This window comes from Pholis gunnellus (genome assembly GCF_910591455.1).
Source record: "Pholis gunnellus genome assembly, chromosome: 14".
In the NCBI taxonomy this organism is placed as follows: Eukaryota; Metazoa; Chordata; class Actinopteri; order Perciformes; family Pholidae; genus Pholis; species Pholis gunnellus.
Window position 1 is genome coordinate 5,442,380 of NC_136541.1, and position 23,850 is coordinate 5,466,229.

At 41.9% G+C, this 23,850-nt stretch overlaps 1 protein-coding gene across 1 annotated transcript; it reads right to left on the reverse strand.

Moving 5' to 3' along the window:
• Window positions 1-14,990: 14,990 nt before the first annotated feature.
• Window positions 14,991-17,244, reverse strand: snai2 (snail family zinc finger 2). The gene is made up of 3 exons (XM_079173967.1): window positions 17,040-17,244; window positions 16,314-16,835; window positions 14,991-15,908 (listed from the first exon to the last, which is right to left on the reverse strand). The coding sequence occupies exons 1-3, from the start codon at window positions 17,116-17,118 to the stop codon at window positions 15,727-15,729; spliced, it is 783 nt and encodes a 260-aa protein (XP_079030093.1). The 5' UTR covers window positions 17,119-17,244; the 3' UTR covers window positions 14,991-15,726.
• Between the last annotated feature and the right edge of the window lie 6,606 nt (window positions 17,245-23,850).

The window sequence follows — 23,850 nt, forward strand, 5'->3', positions numbered from 1 at the left end:
CTGCACATGATAAGAGACGCTCGGCGGTTATAGAAGATAAAAGCAGAGACACCCACCAATGAAAACACAAGAAGTCTTATCAGATTGCAATAGGCTTTGTAGATCCCCCCCTAATCTGTATACTTGCTTTGAAAAAGCTTTCCCTGTCACATTAACTCTCTGCCATATGTGGTTCGTCACCTTGGTCTGGGTGGGAATTCATGCTCTTGTTTGTTTTTTAAAAAGAAAGAGAATTGATTTACATTTTTCCAAATTAGCTCTAGTGCTGTTCTAAGCAATTGCTCTTTCATAAGTGAGAACATCTATTAAATCTGGATCAAATTAATTGTAGCAAGTTAAAAGAGAGAGTGACAAGATAAATAGCCTAGATTAGATTAGATTTATGTGCCTCTGTGAAATAATGAGTCTTCAGTCAGCACAAAGATCACAGGATTTCATACATGTCACTCTGTAATACGCTCAAGTGATGCACACGGTTAAAGAAATACACCTCAATGGATATTACGCATGATGCAAGACTTATTTTTCACGGTATTACTCTGACGGAGAGCTTAAGCATCCTCTCTGACAACTGCAGCAGCCCTCCAGGGGGAATATCTGGCCTTTTCGCAATGTGCCGTTCTCCAGCGGCATTTTAGATCCACATTACAGAGTCCATGCAGCGGTATCTGCGAGGCCGTCTCTCTACAAAGCTTCAGCAGCATTATCTGGAATCTGACCTCTGACTTCATGCTGACACTGACATCAACGTGTTTGGAGCCGGAGGAACAAGATTGTACAAAATGATCTATGACAAAAACCGATGTCGTGCGTTTTGACATTTAGACCCGGTAAATATACATACTGGTTTCCTTTTTTTTCATATAGTTTGGAGTACTTCTGCAGTTAATTGGTATTCTAAGAGCTGCAGAAATCATGTTGTGGCTACTGAGTAGTCTGAAGGGAGGGGAAATCTCATTATCAAACTCTCCAGTAAACCTCTGCAATTTGTGACCAGTTTTTTTGTTATGACGCTGATAGATTTGGTCTATTTTTGGGTCCTTTATTAAAAGTACAGCTGAGCAAAACCAGAAACAAATTCTCCATTCATTTCCAGGTTTTACATTTCTCATGGACAGCTGGAACTCATGGTTATATGGCTCTATCTAAATATTATAGACATATTAGGAAACCACACTATGTTTTTATTATTGTCAACAAATCCCACGAAAAGACCAAAACCAACAATGACTTCATCATAAGTAGTAAAAGCTTGATATTGTAGAGTATTCATCCATGCCATAGACCCCCGAAAACTATTAAAACACGAACATGAGGCATGTTCCTTCAATATGATGAGCACGAGCATTGCAGTTGATTTTGAATTCCACAGACACTGTTCTCCTGGAGCACAACATGTGTTTTAGTCCGCAGCTGAAAATAGTCCCCAAAAAATGTACTTTTTACTCCTATTCTGGTAATGCATGTTAAAAACTACTAATACTAATACCTTCGGAAATCACTTTGCCTTTTTGAAAAATGAAAGTATGTATTTCAATTATAATTTTTTTACATCTTTTACGTCTCCTAGGTTTGGGGCTAAATGGAAAGCCATTGCGACCCCAAACGTCTGTAAAACAAACGATATATAACATAACAGGGAAGCTTTTGAGATGATGGTGGGCGGTTTATGTTTCCTCCGGGCAGAGCCAGGCTGGCTGTTTCCCTTCGTTTCCAGTCTTTATGCTAAGCTAAGCTAACCAGCTGTGTCTTTATATTTACAATTCAAACACAAGAGTGATTTCGGTCTCTTCTCATTTAACTTTCAGCAAGAAAGAAAATAAGCTCATGTCCCAAAACTATTTCTTTAAGTCACATAGTAAAGAACTAATGCCATTTGCAAACTTCACCTCAAACTCTTGAACCGGAATGACTAGAAAATGCATTTCCATACATAAATATGGCAATAAACCATCTTAAGCGTACTGTCCTTTTTGAATTATGCAACAAAAATAGTACTTCCAAATGTGTTGCTTAGCTTAACAAGTCTTTGATGTGGCGCCCCACTGAGAGAAAAAAGCACAACAGGCCTGTACTGCATGATAACAATGCAATTATAGGACATTATTAGCCATGGTCGTTGCCTCTTTTAACAAATCATGCCCGTGCAAGCAAAGCCCCCTTGAGAGCTCCCTTGTCTACACCACATCCTAGTGAGTAAGAGCAGGCCAAGACGCTGATGTACTCCGGGCCCTGCCTACTTCTCCACACCTACCTCACCGTGTCATCACGGTCAGAGCTACTTGCTGAGCCGTAATTACCTCGGACTGACACACACAACAAGGGGGATGCCTTCAAGTAAACACAGTCCAGATTCTGGCCCAGCTCACTTCAAAGCTGGAGCATGCTGATAACAAAGCACACCCTGGAGAGCCCCCCTCTCGCCTCCCACAGAGAGGGTGGCCGGGGCTCTGGGGGGGTTTGATAGTGGTGGTGGTGGTGTGAGAGAGAGCAAGAGAGGAGGTGTGAAGTGGCTTTTGACAGCACAGCACCTGCTGCGTCTTTACTGCCAGGCAGAGCCTCGCCATTTGTCTCGAGTGACCGGTTAGCGCGGACCGAGGGGATTAGAGCTGGAGGGGGGTTCAACCAGGAGGCATGTTGATGGGGAAGGGTGGCGTTGAGAGAGAGGTGGGGGGATGTTGCTGTGTGATCGGACGCACCCTCTGTCATCCCAGTGGAACATTCCAGCTGTCTGTGGCAACTAACACTGCCGTTGTGGGACGATGACGTGCTTTCCCCCCGCGGGCCCTCAATCCATATCCATTCCTGTGCTCGGTGGCATGTCTCATATTGATGCTATCATCAGTGATCTCAAGCCAGTTTTTTGTTTTGTTTTGGAGTGTCACTGCACTCACAGAGGCCTAAATTAATCTTAATATATCGCGAGCATGGTCTCCTAATACAATCCAAATGTTGCTGGTTGCCTTTAAAGTCACGCCTCATCCCACATCACTGGGTGTCTTCTCGGTCTCTTATCAGCCGTGGTTTACTCTGCGGCTCATGACACAGCTGGATCAGGTCTCCTGTGATCAGTCCACTGGAATGAAAGCATCGGTGCAGACCAGACAATCTCCGAGAATACTCAAAGGCTGTGGTGAAGGCAGAGGAATGCACCATTGACAGAGGATATTTATGGCAGGGAAGACTGTGACTACTAGCTCGCAAAGACAAACAATCTGTTTCTCGGAGGGGGATTGTAATATTGATGCAGTGTTTATAAGCCCCGTAATTGCAAAATATCACTCCGTACAAGTATTCAGCTGCCTGGTGGGTTATGTTAGAAATCCTAGAGTGCTGAAATGTTTCCGACTCCTCTTGAAAAACAGGAAAATGGCAATAAGTTCTGTTCAGCGTGAATACAATCCAGCAGTCCCAGAGGAGTTTTCACTTCACTGTGGACGGTTTTCTTGGATACTGTAAACATTTCTGTATCTATTCTGTTCCAGTCATAACAGAAAAAATACAATTCGAGCCAAAAAACTAGTCATACTGAAAAAAAATGTTTTAATGACTGATGACATTCAGCCATTTTGGTTCCGTATGCAGATGGTATTTCATCGTGCATATCGTATCGAAATGTGTCGCCAGACTGGATTTAGTGAGAAAGAGTATTAAAACTATCACACTACGACTACGGTTACTTTTTCAGATCTTGCACAAAAGAAGAATTTGTTTAAGTGAAAGTAGCTCATAAAATATTTCCCAGGCAATTAAGATACTCTATACACACAGTGTTCTTTAGATAAAAACAACTATAAAAGATTCCCATTTACAAAATGATTTATTGCTCGATAAACTTTTTCTTTGGCCCTGGTACAGGCTCTTCAAAGCCTTCCTGGCTCATCAAGCTGATAACGTAAAGTACTGAAAGATCATAGTCATCATTTCCTGTGACAGGTACTGGGACGTGGGAAGTTTTGGCAAGGGGAGAGGTGAAGGGGTCAACACAATCAGGGGTACATCCTTCAGTAACTATAAATGTGGTTAAAAAAACTTGGGGGAATCAGTTTTCTCATGTACAAAGTTGACGCGAGGTGCTCACATAGCGGTCCTAAATTAATGGGTTCATCTTTTGGGAACAGGCGGTAACCTCCGGGTCTGAAGCCAACGCCAAGTACCTTAAACTTGCATTCTTTCTAATGGCCATCAGGAGATTGTCAGATTGTATAGAAGTCAATGAGGAAATGACTCTACTTCGCACTTGATTTATTACCTCAGTAAACATTGTAAACATGAGTTTATGGTCTCAACCGCGAGTTTCATGTCTTCTTCAATACAGCATGATGTTCATTTATTTTGGTAAATTATGGTTCCGTTTATAGTAAATTAGATGATAAAGCAGGGTATGCTTTAGGGCGCGGCTACCCGCGGCTTTAGGTCGTCACCACGGCTTTGTCGGGTGAATTACTGCATGATTTTACCTCTTCTTCTTCTTCTTCTTCTTCTTCTTCTTCTTCTTCTTCTTCTTCTTCTTCTTCTTCTTCTTCTTCTTCTTCTTCTTCTTCTTCTTCTTCGTTTTGAATAACTGGTGGCAACCTGCTGACATATGCAACGTGTGACGAGGAGCCCCAAGTAAACCAAGCTTTGTTTTAAAAGTACACAAGCCATTTTGGTTGGAAACCACTAACTTAAAGAAGAGATTTTAACATTTATAATAGGCCATTTTAACATATTAAAAAAGTTTCCTTTCATACTGTTCAATTAGTATAGTGAAAACATACTTTAAAAAGTAAAATTATGACCTCAGAAAATACAGGATACAATGAGTATGAGAATAAATAAAAATGCCTGTTTTCTATAATGTAATATAATCCAACATTTCTGTAATGATTGCTACACTTGTGAAACTTTAATGACTTTGTGATTGGTGTTTACATGGTGCCAATGGTGTTGATTCAACTCGTTCAACGCTGAGTTGCAGCTTGCTTTGCTGTTGTATTAATCGCATTGCATTGCACTGTGTTTTTGCTCCTAGTGAAGTGGACAACATATTGGGAACACCTTTTAAATATAATGTAGTGCGAAACCACATAAAGTACCAGAGAACTGCGTCAAAACACAGATCAACTACTGTGGTCTGAAAAGAAACATGTGGTAGTATTTCCTGCAGGGCTGCTCCTGTATTGCATAACATCTTGCAGGTGTTTCTATTTTTCTAGTTGTGACATCTCATGTAGTAAAACATTTGTGATGTGTTATTCATATGCAGCAGCAGAGGCACAGATTATCTACATAACTTTTTTTTTCTTTTTAATCCGCTGAGTCAAGTCCTACCAATCCCCGGAGAAGCTTCTCTGGAGGTGCGCGTCCTGTTGAGGCTTGTCAGCAGAGTACAATACCCAGAGTCTGAATAATGTGGCCGGGAGCTAGTTTATTCAAGCACCTTTTGTTTGTGCTCCATACTCACCTTTTCCCTCGGCTGATGATCAGATAACCACGAGACAGAAGGGAGGAAAAAACTATCTGACGCACTATAGCTGCCACTGGCTCTTTGCAGAATGTGTCTCAGTGGATATTGTCGTCTGATTTCATACCCTGTCATGGTTTGGGCCTAACACATCCATCTAAGAAATCCCCCAAATCCCTCAAAGCAACGTATTCAAGTGTTGTGGATAGCGCCTGATACAACTCGGAGGCCCAATGTCATGCCAAACTACAGGGCGAGGCTTTTCTCAAGCCCCCAGAGTATTCTGTTTCACTATTTACCCATAAGTTAAGAGAGGTCACACAGTATGTGTGTGTCCCCGAACAGCTGCTCTTTGATGTCGGTACCTGGGTCTCAACAGGGATACGCATATTTCAATGACAAGCTCATGCAATCTAGATCCAGTTAGGTTCTTTTTTTTTTTCCATAAAGGAGTAGTATGGCATTAGATGTTGAAGTTATAGTTTGGGTCTTTTGAAGTGGGGTTATATGAGGTACTTATTCATAGTCAGTGTATTACCTGCAGTAGACTAGGCAATGGACACGCCTCCAATTTGGAGAAACACACACAAGTACCAGCACAGCAGCCAAGCAATGTACTGAAGCCATTATCTATGCTCTCGCCAAAGCTACCAGACTCCATTGGAAAAAAAAACATTTTTTGTTGCTTATTGATTCACCAAAGTCACACAATAACACAAACACTCCAACCAAACAAGGCAGAGGTGGATAGTAATTTCTCTGTTCTGCGAGGTCAAATTGTTTTTTTTCAATAGAGTTCCTTGTTGGAACGGCTGCCTCATGGCGAAGCAAACCGACGAAAATATTCTAGATAAAGCAGACATGTATAAACGGATATATGTATTTTTAGGTCGACCTTTGTTTTAAGTGGCTAAAATAAGTTCGACTAACGTCCTCTTCCTCAGAAGTACATTACTTTGCTGCTGTGCCGGTCTGCTTCTCATAACTGGGGGCGTGTCATCTGTCATCTTCCTTAGGTAATACTGACTATGGATAGGTACCGCACACAAACCCACTTTAAAAGACTCAAAAATATCCCTTTACGTTATGAGAAGAGGGATATCACTCTTCGTCAGCGAGCGGTAGCAATCTCCCCATCTAACTCTCGACAAGAAGCAGGTTCCCAAAATGTCAAAGCAGTCCTTTTTTTTAAAAAGCCACACAACAAAATATCTTCTTTAATCCTCGATAGTCCCCTTTTTTTTTCCAGCTCATACAACAAGAAAATGTGTTGAGCAACATACCTACTGCCTCTGTGGAGCTCGGAGCATCGCTGTTGTGTTTTGCTGCTCTGTTGAGGCTGTTCATGCTGTTGCTGTGGAGTGTAAAAGCACTTAGAAACGGCTGGTGGCTAGACAGCTTTTTCCCAGCTCTGATTCATCATAATTAGGTCACTGGCTCGGTCTGCTGGCCTCTCAGGGATCATCTCACACTTGTGCGCTCACACCACTGTGCACCGCCAACGCTGCTCAGTGATAATCAGTGATCAAAATGATATGCCGGGAACGTGCAGCAATGCTCCTCATATTTACAGAAGCTGCAACCCTCCTTTTGCACAATGTCTAATTATTGTCTTGTAAATCCTTCTCAAACTCGTCTGCGGCTCTTTATCCGTCTCCTCCTGTGTCGTTGGTGTGGATTCATTGGGTGAAATCAATTAAGGATAATAGCCTCATCAGTGGATGTCATGAAAAGTGCCCGGTAATATTTTTTATATTCAGGATATGTAATGGATTGGAATGAAAAGAAAGAAAAAAAGTACATTAAGATGCACAGCGAGAGTTCCACAACAGGTAAACAATGAGAAAATCAATTTGAATAAATGACTTAGGACACAGCTGTACAATTAGAAAGTAAATCCCATTTCCACGATGATTATTTGTCTTTAAAAGTCCGGGGCATTCTGTTTTGTAATTTCTCCTCCTAATCTGGATGTGAATGAACAGCCACAGTTGTGATTGGACCCAAACGACTGGTAAATATATGCAGTCGGTATAGACCTACCTCGCTGTTAATTTGTTGCTCAGAGCAGAACGTGACTGTGAAATAGTATAATTAATTCTAAAAGTGGAGATCCAGTGTGGAGCTGGACGGAGTTACCTTATAGAGGTATAGAAGTAAACATTTACTAAACAACTTTTAGAGGTTATGGTTGTTACGTCTCTGAATATTCATAATTATTCTCCGGATTTGTCTTTCATTATCTTATATATTTGCCATTAACGGATGATGTGAGGTTTTTTTTTATTTGGTAATAGACAAAAGAACTATTGGTGCCTAAAATTAATTAATGACAACCAATTACTGACAAGCTACCAGCCTGTTTAAACACTGACAGTGTATGTGAGGCTGCCTTAACTCGTAACGTCTGATGGCTGCCAAAACATCCTCTGAAAGAGACAAGAGCGAGTTCTGCATTGTCTTACTAAATGAGGAACATATTAATATTTCATGTTATTGAAAACACTGCGGCTTAAAATAACGATCAAAACAGCCTTCTTGACGTTAATAAAAAATGAAATGAAATTCCTCCACAGGACTTTGAGTTTGTTTAACCAAAAGAGTGAACCCTGAACACCAGATAACATGCAAAGTGTGTACAGAAGTACATGCAGAAGTGTTTTTATGTTCATCCACTTTGGAGAGCTTTTTGAAAAGGTGCATTTTCTGTGGTATTAAATGCTGACATGATAAGATAAAATATGTTTAATTAGTTCTAATGTGGATATGACCTCGGTCTATCCAAAGTTCAGCTTCAGCAGACGTCAGCTACTAAATGGTTCTTCTGGTAAGATTGATTTGACAATTAATGTGTTCAGCTTTGTTGGAATTTGATCAGCTCTGTAAGGGTGTCCTGAGGCACAGTGGTGCTTTGTGCTAAATGATAAGGACATCGTGCTAACATGCTCACAATGACAACGCTAACATGCAGATGTTTACCAGGTATAATGCTTACCATGTTGTCTGTCTTCATTTAGCGTGTTAGCATGCTAACATTTGTTAGTTAGCACCTATGATGCAAGTCAGAAGAAGATAATTCAAAGTCAGTATTACCAAATTCTGACTTGAATGACCGTTCCGTTGCACTTCTCTGTGTCCGAGGTCGTTTTTTTCTGAGTTTCTATTACTGTGGATTGAAGCATGAACACGAAGAACAACTGAGGCTGATGGGAATGTCATAAGTTTTGCAGTTATTCAGACGTTAACAAATCGATCACATTTTTACCTGAGGATGGCACAGATGATGATGGTGAAAAGTCAAGGGATCGCTTACATTCTGAGAGGGGCATGAATGTCTGTGATAAATGTCATGGCACTCCACCCAATTGTTATCGCAACATTTCACTCAAAACCACAAATGTGAACCTGGTGATGGCGCTAGAGGAACAGTCAGGGGATCAACAGAGGTCGGTTGTTGTTTTAGTGTAACAAGGCTGTTCATGGAAACTGATGATACATTAGGATTTAACAGAAAGCATAGCTCCAAATCATCGCCATATCGACAAAACGAAGCATTGTGTTTACAAATGATGTGGCTCAGGGGGATCTACTGTATGTGTAGAATGGGTCGGCTCAGAAATTGAGCCCTGAGGAACTCCGCATTGATGTTTGCTCAAGAGAAAGATGAGATTCCACTGGTGGAATAAAAGTTTCTGTTTGAGTGGAGGGAGATGAATCAGTCAAGCGCAGGGCAGGTAATAACACCCATGTGCTTACGGCGTTCAATTTAAAATTGGATGATCAACAGTGTCAAAGGCAGCTCTGAGGTCTAAAAGGATTAAAAATGAGCAATTTGCTGGATCCACTTTTCAAAGAATGGCATCATTATTATTCAAATTAAAAGCAGGTTCTCCCCACTAAGTGTGACAGTGGCTTCACATCAAACTCTTCTGCATCACTTTGTGAAAATGACAATCATTCAGAGGTTCCTGTCAGAACATTACCTGAAAACTCTGATGTCACCCGGATGGAAAGGACTCAAAACTCTGGAGAGCTGCACGTTGAAAGAGAAATCCAAACTAATGGAATCATGTGGCGTCTTTAAAATCTGTACGCATGCAGCTCATCTTGCATGTTTTGAGATTGTACTGAATATGTTATTATGGAAAAATGCTCTGAAAGTTCAAGAGGGTTATATTGAATTCAAATTGGAAAGACGTTCAAGGATCATTTATTGTCATTATGCAACACAGGGATGCGCAACGAAATTCAGTTATAGCCCATTTGTAACATAACAAACACATGACAAACAGAACAAAAACAGTTTTACATGTTGTGCATTTTTTCAATTTGCATCACAAGGAATGTAAAACACCAGGAACAAAAATAATTCTCCGGGCAGATAATATGGCCGACAGCTTCACATTAAAAATTCAACATGAGGAAAACATTGCCCATCAATTCTGAATGTGTTTACATCAAGATGCTCGGTGCTCAAACACAGAGTCCTGCTCCTCTCGTCCAACCGTAGTCCGGCGCTCTGCCCTGCTGTCCGTCCGTCAAGTGCAGCTTGGCCCGGGATGAACGATGGGTCCAGGTCTCCGTGAAGGCGTGAAGGCTGGGTTGTGGACTAGACTCAGGTCTTAGCTGGGTTAGCTTAGCTTCCATCTCGGCTCTCCTCCCTCTCCTCCCTGGGCCAGGTCTGGCTGGCTGGTCGACCGTTAGATGTTGAAGAATGTATTCCATCATATGCCATTAGTGATAAAGACGCACTAAAAGGTAAACAAAATATAGACAAAAATGTAGCGACATTTATGGGAGCAGTACATGTATATGCGCCTCCGCTGCCAAAGCAAAGATGATCGAACCACAAAACTAAAACAATCCCAGTGTAATTTATATTTAAATATAAACTTCACAATTTCAAATAACTAACATCTTAACACACACACACACACACACACACACGCACACACACACACATAAATCATTCATAAAGTGACACAATGTAGTTATAAGCAGATAAAAGGACATTTTAAGTGTTGATGCCGACTTTAACTCCTGTTATTTTATAATCGGAGTATGAACAGATAATTAATTATTGATTGCTTAATTATCATATTGAATGATACATGAACAAAGCATAAAACATGAATTAAGTGTTTATGGACATGTGCAACATGTGCTAATAATTCACAAGTGGGTTGAAAACCGTTTATAAATAGATCAGATCTGTTTGTTGTTTCACAACCCGCTGATGTGACAGCATGAGTCTTTGCCCCAAAAGGGAGACTGGCGCTTGATGACCCGCTGCCGATCTGGTCTAATGATTTACCTGTTAGCTGTTACTTACATACAAAACATACATTTTGATGAATTCAGTTCCTGCTGAAGCTAACTAAGCAGAGTAGCTGTAAGTGTCATCAAAGATGCTCTCTAACAAAGATGACGCATAACGAGCTCTGCCAGTCTTCCCCCACACCTTGTTTGGAAGTGTTGATGAATGACAGCATACTCACATAATGAATTTATGTTTTCTTTTGCCAACACTTGATATTTACACAGCTAACAGACACATTTAGCTCACTAATGTTAGTTGCCAGATCTCGTGAGTGTGCTGCTGAGACAGAGAAAAGGTCTTCGAACAACGTTCATTTTCTCCTGATTTGTGTGTTTGAAAAGTGACATTTTAGTGTCAGAATGTCCGTGAGATAAGTGGCTTGTGAAAAATGGGTCCAACTACTTTACAGCTACTCTACTTGGATGACTATGGAGCAAAATAATCTGTCATAACATGTGTTCATGTTCACTTCTCCCTTTGGAATCAATAGACTCCAAAGGGGCGAAATCCACGTGACACAGAAATTGACGGCAAGTTGGCCGTCTCCTCTCTGAACTGCCTCTCGTGTCATCTCAGCTTCTAGGCATTCTAGAGGTTAAACTACCTTTAAATGACTTATTAAGATATGTCAACTTGTGGATATTTAATATTCATAGTTTAATATTACTTGTAGACAGACAAAAACCTGCAAGCAAAACAGAGATAGTCTTACATTTAATGAGCCATGGACTTTAAAAAGTAGGGCGATGCACTTGAATAATGAGCACACCAACATATCCTTATCTCTGCTTGCAGCCGCAATGTTTTAATTGTTTATATGCTGCTTATAAATGCTACGTTATTTTGTTAATTAAATAAAACTGTTAGAGTGAAAAATTTTCATACAAGGGCCAACTTTCAGTCGGTCAAACCATCAGTGGTCACAAAGGGCCGTGTTGTTAACGGAGATGTTCTTTTACGGCCGCTGTCATGGGGTTTTGTGGGTTGAACATTAAGGAGGAAATACAATCAAGTAAATATGATCACAGGATCTTTTGACAGCTGACCTCTGCTCGACAAGGAGGCAACAAAAAGAGACCAGAGAGCTATTGATTAAGACAACACAGCCCCGTCTGTGTCTGCTGGACTCTTCACTTCAGTGCTCGTAATGACACACCGAACAAAAACCATTTATGACCTACATGTGAGGGTCAGCAGTCTTTTCTCTGTGCACGAATGCAGCCTGCCGCACATCGAACGGGCGGTCATCTCCTTCTTTTTCTTACTAAAATGATATTTCTTTTTCAGCCCCTCAACATTGAATCGTTTTACTTTTAATGGGATAAACACATAAGACCATAAGACAGCAGCAGAGCTTCAGAGGAATCTATTTCCCCCGGTGATTAAATCACGCTCGCTCGATCTGCATGAATCCAATTTATCAACAAATTGAGCGCCGACGCAAAGGACGGCACACAATTAGAGGAAAACCGTATTATCTGGAAACCTGCACCTCCAGCTGAAAAAAGCAGTGCCAATTCTAAGTAGCTGCCCAGTCACTTGAGGAGACGACAGAAATGAAAGAGAATAGTCTTTAACAAGACGCGGGAGCTCAATAAACAGGCAAAAATTCCTCCAGGCGGTCGGAGTAAAGAGGAATACACAATCATCTCCCTTCTGATGTGGCGGGGAGACAGAGAGGAGGGTTGGGGATCGCTTCCCGGCTAGGACAATCAGACCTCAGAGGGCGCCGTTAACTTTATTTGTTCCACTTGATGGTCATAAAGAAATCATACTCCCTGATTCACCATGAACTCAGCAGGTTTCTGAGAGCTGTGTCCTCCTTTACGTCTAACCCACTGCTCTCTGAGGCAGCTCTGGGTTTTTAAAACGCCCCCAAGCACTCGTCTGTGCAGAGTGAGGACATTTATTTTACATGTGATATAAAATACATGATAAAACACAGAGTATCATGAATTCAGGCTTTAGTGATAGTAAAATATCACAAGGATGGGCTTCCACATGAAATGAACAGACAGCTCAAGAGGCTAAATCATATTTCTGCGAATTAGTCGATTAAACAATTATTTGATTGACGAGAAATTTAAAGCACAACTCTTTTATTTATTGGTTCATCTTTTTAGTCATTTTTCAAACAAAAATGCCAACTTCCAGCTTCTCAAATGTCAGGATTTGCTTCTTTTCTTTGTCATACATCGAAGTAAACTGTTTGTGGTTTGGACTGTCAGATGTAACAAGCGATTCCAAACATGGCCTTGGGGCTGGGGGAAAGAATGACGGGTATTTACATACATTTTTTGATAGAATAATCTGCACTTTTATCGACAACGAAATTACTTGTTAGTTGCCGCTTTGATTTGAACCGAAAATTATAACTCACTTATTTCAGGCATCAAATTTGTTCATTTTAGTTGCCTTTTGGGAAAGATCTGATTGCATTTCACATCCTCTTTACAATGTTTCAGTTCAGTGAAACGATAAAGACAGCCAAAGTAAAACAGGCTGTGGCAAAGGCACATTTTACTTGCATTGAATATGATAAACGACTTAATTCAGGCCTCAAATGTGTAGTTGAATCTTGGGAATGAGCAAATCACATTCAATCTCATCTTCACATTATTTCAGCACGGAGATGCTTTTGCAGAGACACCCACACGCTATCTACCTGCACTTGGCGTCTGCGGGATTCACAACTTAAACACAACAGTGTGACTGTTAACAGTCTCCACACCTAACAAATATTTGATCTCACATTCTTTAACACATCCTCTAATAGGCATATGCTTTAGAACAAATGAGCTCCTGCTCCTTCACCTCCCCTTCTCCTCCCACTATTATCACAATGGCTAAATCAAATATTCATGTTGGAGGGGGAAGCATTTAGCACGTTGTTGTTATCTGAGGAATCTGTCATGCAGTTAATTGTTGTTGTAAAAGGGGAAATCTTGCACGATTATGAAGCTAATTGGTATCATGCATTCATTGTTTGTCCTCTCTGCCACCAGCCTGATAAAGTGTTGCCTATATGGAGTAAAAGATATTAGTGAGTGAGTACAAACAGCTTTACTATCTCAGCAGCATTGGAGTTTAGAGTGCCCTCTCGATGGCACTTTACTTTTATGAGGCAAATGATCTGAATAATAGGAACTGCCGCTTGTAATGTTTCCACATTAGGTCACGGCTGAGGTTTCCACATGTGTCGGCGGACCTGTGGCTGCGGTTTGCATCCTCGCGGTTGCACCTGTTCCTTCCAGAGAGGTTGCTGAAGAGCCCCGGAGTCACCTGGCCCGACTCAGAGCGCGGCGGCGAGCACCTGGAATAGCTCGACGATGACTCACAGCGAGGAGAGTCTACCTACAGGGGAGTTCAGCCCCTCGCTGCGAGAAAAAAAACAAGTGTCTGTTTCTTCAGATCACATCGCTCAGGTCAGTAGCTTTAGGGCATTAGGGGCAAACAGAAACACACTCTGGGGTTTGTTAGAATGAGTTCAACTTTGACTGTATCCCTCTAGGCGTTTTTCTGCTCTAATCTCTATCTGCTGCAAGTAGACAGCATATGGTAAAAGACAACAAAACGTAGCCCGAGGAAGTCTATTTAATCCTGGATGGCAAGCATCCCAGAAATTCAAGGAGGTTGTCAAAGCAAATGCAAATTTGAGCTTTTTGTGAAAACATATTAAAATCTAGATATCCGAGTGTCCTTTACCACTGCAGTCATTGTTATGATTTAGAAGGAAGATAACATTTTTTTTTTTTTTTTTTTTTAAATGTCCTCAAGTTACAAACATTGATGACATGAGATTCGGATTACTTTCTAAAAAGAACAACGCCCTCGCATTTAAACTTTACAAACACTTAGGCAAAGAAAGTCATGGGCCCTCAAAGGGTATAACAAGTGAGTGCAGATCAATATAGCTAGGATGTGTTAAATTTCAAGATTGTTTGATGTCTGGACAGGTTCACAAGGAACAGGTTCAGGCCTGATTCAGAGCTGAGTCACCTCTCTCCTCAGTTTTACATCTCCATAACATGAGATGGTGCAAGCTGGATTAAATATCGTTTACTTTCGTGCAAGTTGTTCCGTTTGAAGCACCTGACAATCAGCGAATGCTGCTGAGTCCTGATGAATGAGCTGCTGCAACCAAAGGCTCCACGGATACAAAAATCAATTTAAAAAAGCAACTTCAAAGATACCAACAAAAATTATACAAAATGTCATGAAACTTTATTTCTTAAAGTGTCATGGAAATATGAAAATATCAAAAGTCGTTCAGCATCACAGTTTTCACTGTAAATATACAATCATCTCAGTCACGCTTTACATTCAATATATAAAAATATAACAGGAAACTGTTGAATAATACAATATTATTGCAAGTAAAAAACTGAGGCACTTGAGAAGGTTTGTTCTGCTATTTGAGTGCTGGCAAACTGTTTCTAATGACTGTGCAAAAGTTATAATAATTTCACCCTAAAAACTAAGTTTGCACTTGTTCCCTAAGTAACAATGGCTTCAGTATTCCTATGTGTACTGTCATTCATAATGCGCCTTTTTTGGTATCGTTTGTGTGGTGCGTATAAAACAAAGTGGAGGACTGCATAACAGCCATTGATAGACATTATACAAAACACTGAAGATAACATTGTAAAGGCATACAAAACATACTAGACATGCAGAAAAAGTGCATGAATAGCACAGGTAGGTGAGTACATGACAAAGCTCGACACAGAAACACTGCTTGAAACGAGAAACACGTGAGCACAGAGCTATTTCTCACTCTGAAATGAAATGGACCGCTTGGGGAAAAAAAAAAAAAAAAGAAGAGAAAAAACAGTCTGCATATTTGGGAACAAACCCCCTTCGATGTGATTCCCTGACAGTTCTCCTGGGAAAAATAGAGAAGCAACAAGAGGTTGTTTTTTTTCTTCTTCTTCTTCTGGTGGTGGAAAAGTATCCCAGTTCAGTGTGCTACACAACAACCAGATTCCTCATGCTTGTGCAGAAGAGACATCCTGGAGAAGGTTTTGGAGCAGTTCTTGCATTGGTATTTTTTCACATCCGAATGGGTCTGTAGGTGAGCCCTGAGATTGGACCTGTCCGCAAAGGCCCTGTTGCAGTGAGGGCAGGAGAACGGCTTCTCTCCTGTCAAGAGGGAGAGATGAGAAGAAAAGAAGAAAAAGACACTGTCAAAGATAGCACACAGACACACGAATAACATTCTTACAGAGGCATCTTGGTCTATTATTTTTCAGGGCTGGTTGCAACACAGTGTTTTGATTGTAACGTGACATTACCCCCCCCCCCCCCAAAAAAAAAGCAATATTTTTTCTTTTCCACACACAAGCAAAAGTAACCCTACAGGAAGTAATAACATTCTGAGAGTTTTCACAGTAATGTCAGCCTCAGTTATGAGCTGTGCAACACGGCACAGAAGGCTGTTCAGTCACGTACTAAGTTGAATTACTTTGCCTGCAAAAACAAAAGCCCACAACGAGTATTCAGCCGTCTTCACACTGAAGGCCCCTCCGCTATTCCCCATTCACTCACCGGTGTGCGTCCTGATGTGTCCTTGGAGCAGCCACGGTCTGGAGAAAGCTTTCCCGCATATTTTGCAAACACAAGGCAACGTGTGAGTCCTGATGTGCATTTTGAGAGCTCCCAGGCTCACGTACTCCTTCTCGCAGTATTTACAACTGAAGGATTTCCTCGTTTGGGCGTCGCAGTGCAGCTGTTTATGCTTGAGCAGTCCAGAGTACGTGGAGTAGGACTTGCTGCACAAGCCGCATTGGAATTTCTCTGCCTCGACTCCGTGAGGGTCTGTCAGCTTGGGCAGCATATGCTCGTCTTCATCGCTCCTCGGACTTTCAGAGCCGCTGTGGTCTTTAGAGGAGGCGTCGGAGAGCGATGATGGGTATCCAGAGATGGGAGAGAGGTCACTGGGGAGCGGAGACAGCGGCAAGCTGCTGGTAGTCCACACTGTGATGGGGCTGTACGCTGCCGGGCTCAGGATCTCCGGCTGGGGGATGACAGGCAAGGGGAGGCCCCTGTAGATGTGTGGCGTGATGAACACTGCAAAATAAAGAAAGCAGAATGAATGATCAGGTCTGGCATCGCTTGAGAAGTGAGGAGCACAGATTGAAAAAAAAAAAAAAAAGTGGGCCAATAAGTTTGAAAACTTTTGTTAAGTTAAAAAAAGAAAGAAAAAGAAAACGCGACTGGTTGTCAGAAACATTAAAAAAAAGTTGGTAAAGTCAGACAGGTTGGAAACGTTACCTATTGGGCTCTCCAGCTCACTATAATTTGGCTTCTTTGCGGAGTTTATGTGTTTCTTGACCAGAAAAGAGCGTGGCATCTTGGAAAACAAGTGGACAACTTTTTGCCCAACTTTTTGTCGTGGAAAATACAGCGGAGAGTTTACTGTGAGAAGACGGAAATCCTTATTGCTTAAGTCCAGTGGAGTGTCATGGTGCGGCGCTGCGCTCTTGGAAACAGTGCAGCGAGTAGCTGTAAAGAGCTGTAAATACTCCCCATCAGGTGCATGGGAGGAGCCATCCACTTCTATTTACATACACTGGGACCTCAAACCAATTAAACGTCGCTTTTACCACGGAGCTCAAAAAACGCTGTTGGCCTACAGGAGCACATAACCCCCCCTAGGGGCTGGGTTAGTGCCATGTTCTCCAGTTAGACAGGTGCTTTGTGCTCGACTGGTGTGTGCTGCAAGGATGCAAGTGTATCATACTGTTGGCAGTACAGTTCATATGTATGTATGTATGTATGTATGTATGTATGTATGTATCTCAAAGATTAAAGTGCAAGGAAAAGAAAATAACAGAACAGATAACAGAATAGTGAGGGTGAGGCAGACAGGGTTATTTATTCAAAATGCCATTGCTAATGTAATCACTGCACACAGTGTGCATGGTGCTGCTGATGATTGTTGTGCTACAAACCTCTGGGGACTGATTATCCTGTGGCATAGTTCTTTATTTGAATTGGATACACCCCCGCCAACACCAGCACTTCTAATCATGAACATTTCTTTATATATGTGTAAATAAAATATGGCAATTCATGATATCGTGAAATGCAATTATGTTGTCTAAATTGATAATGACGAGCACGTACTGGCTTCAATTTCTCAGTAAATCAGAATTGATATGAATACTTCTTCTGGGAATACCCCAAATCAACATAATATTGTCTTACTCTGTGTGCATGCACATAAACAAAGACAGTGTATAGCTGAAAATATGTATTTTCTCAGTAGTTTCATTTGAAACATTTTGACAAAATTGTACTTAATTCACACAGGAGTATAGAAAATAGGCTTCACAATGTGGATATTTATTGAATAACCAGAAAACATACCATATCATGATATATATCGTTATCGAGATATGACACGACCTACATCGGTATGGAAGATTTTGGCCATATTGGCCATTTATACAACTCTTGAACAGACAAATCTGTGGCTTCATGATAAAACCAACAACTGGACCGGCCTACACGCTGCCGTTCACATTGACATTCTGTGGCTTTGCCGGAGGACGACCCTTCCTAATGCAGTTGTGTGTGGAGAAAGCCACACATTTCCTCGCCAATAATGCAATAAGGCAGTCCTCCTTGAAATGTAAATTTTAGAGTAGTTCCCTCTCAAGGTCAGTCATGATGCTCTAATCAAATTTATCCCTGCTGCTGCTGAACTGGACACGGAGAGGCAAACTTAGCAGTCTACGCCCCCTTGTGTTCAACTCAGTTCTTCTGACAGGGGCAGCAAGGGTTGAACATCTGAAGGTAACAAGGCAGGAGAAAACACAAAGGCAAAGGCTTAGTGATTTCAAAAAGCAGCTCCTGGAGCAGTTTGATTGGCTGGGTCAGCAGATATGAAAAGCACCTTATGTCTGGGGCAAGCCTTAAGTTAATTGTGAACCGCTTATCTTATCTGGAAAACATAATTGCAGATCATGAATAGTTTCCCTTTGTGTCCGCTTGGATTTATAAAGGGAAGGGAAGGTTATCAGTCCATAATAACTCCCAGCTACTGTCACACATTCAGCGGGCTGTGTGGCAAGTGTAGGATGTGTGAGGAGTGGCGGTGTTTTGGTGGTGATCCACAAGAAAACATCGTGCACCGTAAGAGATAATGAATTGACATCAATATCACCCACCAACCAAACCGTCTCCATGAGAAGCAGACGGAGCACGGCCAGGAGGGAGAAACAAAAAAAAAAAGCCTTCCTGCAGTTTTCATGCTTCAGTTCTGTTCGCTGCATTCAGAGCATGTGGATGCTGCTCTGCTGACAGGCGTGAAGCGGGAGAGAAAGCTCGGTGCGCTGACTCAAATCATATCACTGTTTCTGAAAAGCAAAGGCTGTAGTTTATGAACTTGAAAATTAATTAACCGAGTGGAAGCTGTGTATCCTTGGCCCTGTGGGATAATGTAACACCAGCAAAAATGTGCTCAATTAAAACCTGAACATGATTTTGATTTCTGGTCAAGCACATGGAAAAGGATGCTTTTTCTTGAGCGGCAGCAGCAGCTTCTCAATGCAACATCCAGGTGTCTCTATAGACAGTTTGGACATCTTCATCTTCTTCTGTGTGTTCACATTTTCATTTACATACAGGTGAAGTTTTGTTAAATTTTGCTTATTTTCCCATCATTCATGATCTTCTTTTAAAAAACATCTCAAACAAACATTGTTAACTTCCCAATTAAAGTGATGTGTGATGAACAACTGGACTGAGACGTATTTTTTTTTCTTTATTTTTTCTCTCTTTGTTTTGTAATTGCCTTCCCATTCCTCATTATTTTCATTTAATGTAATCCTCCTTATCGTGCCTTGAGTTTCTAGGAGCGGCCTTTGCTCGAGCTTTTAGCCCACACCGCTCCTGCACGGGCTTTTGTTTACTTTTAATCCACATATATCTGAGTATATGTAGGCGACGCCATAACTGCATCTGTGTATGTGTATGTGAATACCTTTGTGTACCTATTTATTTCATAATAGCTGTATTTTGAGTGTGCAAAAATTAACATTATATGTACAGACGGTCAGATTGGTTAACGCCCTCCAGAATCTGATCTGTCCACGCGTCAAAAATCATGTGAAACAACCCAAACTGATCAGACTCTGGCAGATCATTTTAGATAATACATCTAGAAGTACTAGATATAGGGTTATTTTCTAATGGACCTTCTGCACAATCTAACTTGTTTTTGCAACCAGAGGTATCGCCCCCTGATGGCCATTAGAAAGAATGCATGTTTGAGGTACTACTGCATTGGCTTCACTTTTCAGAACCGGAGGATGCAGCCTGATACACACCCCTGCAGACCCTGAGCAGCATATAAGAGATATCTGACACACATTTCCTTAGGTTTAGGCAACAAACACACTTGGTTAGGTTCAGGAAAATATCATGCTTTGGGTTAAAATAAACCCTTTTTGGAAGAAGGCCTGATGGCAAGCAGGAAGCAGTATACTGGTCAGAATAAGAGACTTGCACTGCCATCCAAATCACTTACTTTTTCTATTTCACTCTCAGTACATACTGCCCTGAGACATGCTACTTCACCATAACATTTCACCTTGAACTTTGACCCTCTTGCTCATATAACTGCGCTGAGGATTGTGGGTCAGAATAGCCAGAAAAGCATGCTGGCTTACATACTGCAAAATGCAACCGGGTGCAGTAGGACATCCTGATGTTTTTGGCATATACTGCGATCCACTACCCATATTGTCATACTATTAAGTATGTCCCAATACATAGTATTCCAAATATATAGATATTCTACTAACGCCGGTTGCATTTTACAGTGTGCAAGCCGGCATGCTTTCTTGGCTATTCTGACCCACAATCCTTTGCGCAGCAGATATAAAAGCAAGAGGGTCAAAGTTGAAGGTGCAATGTTATGATGAAGCAGTAAGTCCCAATCGAATGCATACTGCTTGCAACAGTATGTACTTTGTAAGGGCATCTGCATTATGGACTATAAGTCAAAAGAAAAACTACAAACGCAGCTGAAAGATGCTTCTGGCATACGTAACAGTATGCTATGGTGGTAGTAAGGGTGTTGATGTGCATGTGGTTTCTGCACGTGCTCCTCAGTTTTAATTTAAGAGCCGTCTATGACGTATTGCCCAGGTTGGTATGGCCAGCGTGAAACGTCAGAGGAGTCAGCTTGCATCATGTGGGGAAACAGACTTCTCAGCTGGCATGATGACAGCGATGAGGTGCACCTGGTCAACTAGCACAGCTGCTCACGCGAGGGCCCCTGGGGAAATAGAACAAATACTACTGAGTGACTGCATATGTAGGCCCACATTGTGTGTGTGTGTGTGTGTGTGTGTGTGTGTGTGTGTGTGTGTGTGTGTGTGTGAGAGTGTTCATTGACAACACAAACTGAGTCATTCATGAGTGTCTGACTGTGCAAAGGCTGAGAAAATCCACCACATTTTATTTTTTAAGTGCCATTTAGCTCAGGAAAAGTTGTAACATGCGTCCACACCACCTTTGAATGTGGAATTGACTTTGAAGTATGGGCGTTGCGTTAAAACAAATATTCTATATATATCGTTCTTATACGCAGATCTCATTCTGTAGGGGGGCAAACCTTGGTATGAATCCCGAGTGAATACATACACACTCACACACACACACACACACACACACACACACACACACACACACACACACACTAGAGGACCGCAGTGCACGCAAACGTAATTGGCAGGAGAAAAAAAAGGGGAGAAAACGCTTTGTGAGATGTTTGTGCGTCTTGAGCTCAGGGTGTCCTGTGGGACAGAGCAGCAGCAGACGTAGCCCATACCTAGAAACAGTGAAAAAAGTAGAGCCATGTAATATTTATGGATCCAGAGTTGTGCGGGTGCCTCGGGTAAACGAAGTCGATTGACGCGCGCGTTAAACCAGCCGCATGTGATTTCTCAGCTTCAGTCATTTTGGCAGCACGATGCGAGAGAGAGAGACAGACACGGAGCTGTGAAACTGGACCCGCTGCCAGAGATGTCGACGGAGAGGAATCCCTGAAACCGCGCCGCTGCCCAGGAAATATGGACAAATCTTGTTTTATGTGCGAGTGCGGGCTGTTTTTTTTCCCCCTGTCGGTTTTTCGCACATCGCTACAGAGTAGGCTATAGTGGACCAGGATGCCGTGTGGGCGATGCTGCCACAAGGGATACATTGTGATTTCGCCGAGATGTTTTAGCAACCGTTGCATATATTAAAATAAGAAAAAGCCCGTCACATGAGGGATTGGAGTCCAAAGGGATCTAATAAGACATCACCACCTGTTACTAGAAAATCAGGTAAGCCTCACAGACCTTTTTTCTTTTTTTTTTGGCTTTTACATTGACAATGTCTCATATTACAGTGTACGACGAACGTAATTATTATGCCAAACACCCATGAAACGAATCATTAATCCTTTTACAATGTACTTTTTTAAAAGATGTAATCTGCCTCAATGCTGCGCACCAAGATTTATGTACCAATCACCTATGTGATCCGATGCATAATAAAGCATCCCGTCCTCCCTATCAGTCACGTTGTGTGTGATGCACTGAGCCGAACACTTCACTTATAATGGGCCTCGTGATGAAACACCCTTTCATTATTGTATGATTTGCAGAGGGGATATGTGGGCTTGCAGAAACCTTCACATTGCCTCAGTGCAGGTACGAGCACCACCCGCAGTTCCTCCAGCCAGTGCAGTGGCAGCAGACCTCTTTTCACCCACAGTGCTAATCAGCAGCGTTAAAGTAATCTCTCTGCACTGGATGCCAATAATCGACAACAGACCTACTTTGTTTTTGTTTTGTTTTTACAGGCTATTTTGTTTCTTAAATGCCACTATTCACAAATTGCTCATCCGCAGCTTCTTCTTCTTGGAAAGAGCACCAAGGCAACGTCCATCTGTGATAGACCTGAGGAGTATTTCAGCTCAGCCTGCTGCTGCTGCTGGTTCAGTGTGTTTTATTAGCCTCGCAGAAAGCTCCTGAATCCTCCAGTGTTTCTCAAAATGTATGTTTCTTCTTTAACTGTAAACTGGCGTGGCAGGGTGCACTGTAGACGGGCTTGCTTTTTTCGCATCAAAGGCTACAGGGTGACAGACAATCAGTGCAGTTTGTAGCTGGAAGCCCACTGAGATGGAGAAATCAGACCTCACATCAATGCTTTCCGTGCCCATACAAGCACGCTGAGTTGAGCAGAGCTGGTCCATTCGCTGGTCATAGGTCAGGAGCAATCTGTTTGATGCACTGGAGGTCTCGCTTCCTATACAGTCCTCGCTCACGCATCCCCTCCCCCCAATTTCTGCTTATGTCCTAAATCACAAAGCAGTTCTGTCAAGTGACACTAGCGGGAAATCAGGCCTGATTGAAATGGTGTCAGCCATGTCCGGTCAATATGTCAGGTGGGAGAGAGAGAGAGGGGGGGGGGCGCCAGGGACAACTTGTTTGAGTCCCCCATACAGTGACGCAGTCTGAATCTGCTGATAGTTGGAGGGGGGGGGGGGGGGGGTCACAAAGCTGTCACAAAGTTTTACCCGACACAATCCCGATCTAAAGCAGGCCGGCATCGATCATGATCTGGAAACAATGTCTACACTGCACAACAAAGAGTTCCTCCACACTTTATCATCCCTGCTTAAGCAATCAATATTCCGCTATTTCTCCTGCAGCTGAATCCCATCGGGTCGTTTAAGAATTCGGACCAGTTAAACGTCTCGAAACACCCAAGTGGGATAGCTTGTCCCAAGCCCTTACTGCAAGCATCGGATGTACACAGTTACATCAATTTAGTATGTTAACAAATTCAAAATATTGTTGCACTCCCCCAGCAGCGTGATATGTAATATTCAAGGCTTACACTTGCAGGACTCGAAGGGAAGCATGAATTCATCTTCTTTATGTCATGTGGCTCTATTCACTGACCTATTTTGATCGTGAAAAGGAGCGCTGTGCTGAAAATGATGCATAAAAAAACTTGACAAGGCTGGCAGGAAAAAAAAAAAGAAGGAAAAGTATAGCAATGAGTTCTAGGGGAAATAAAA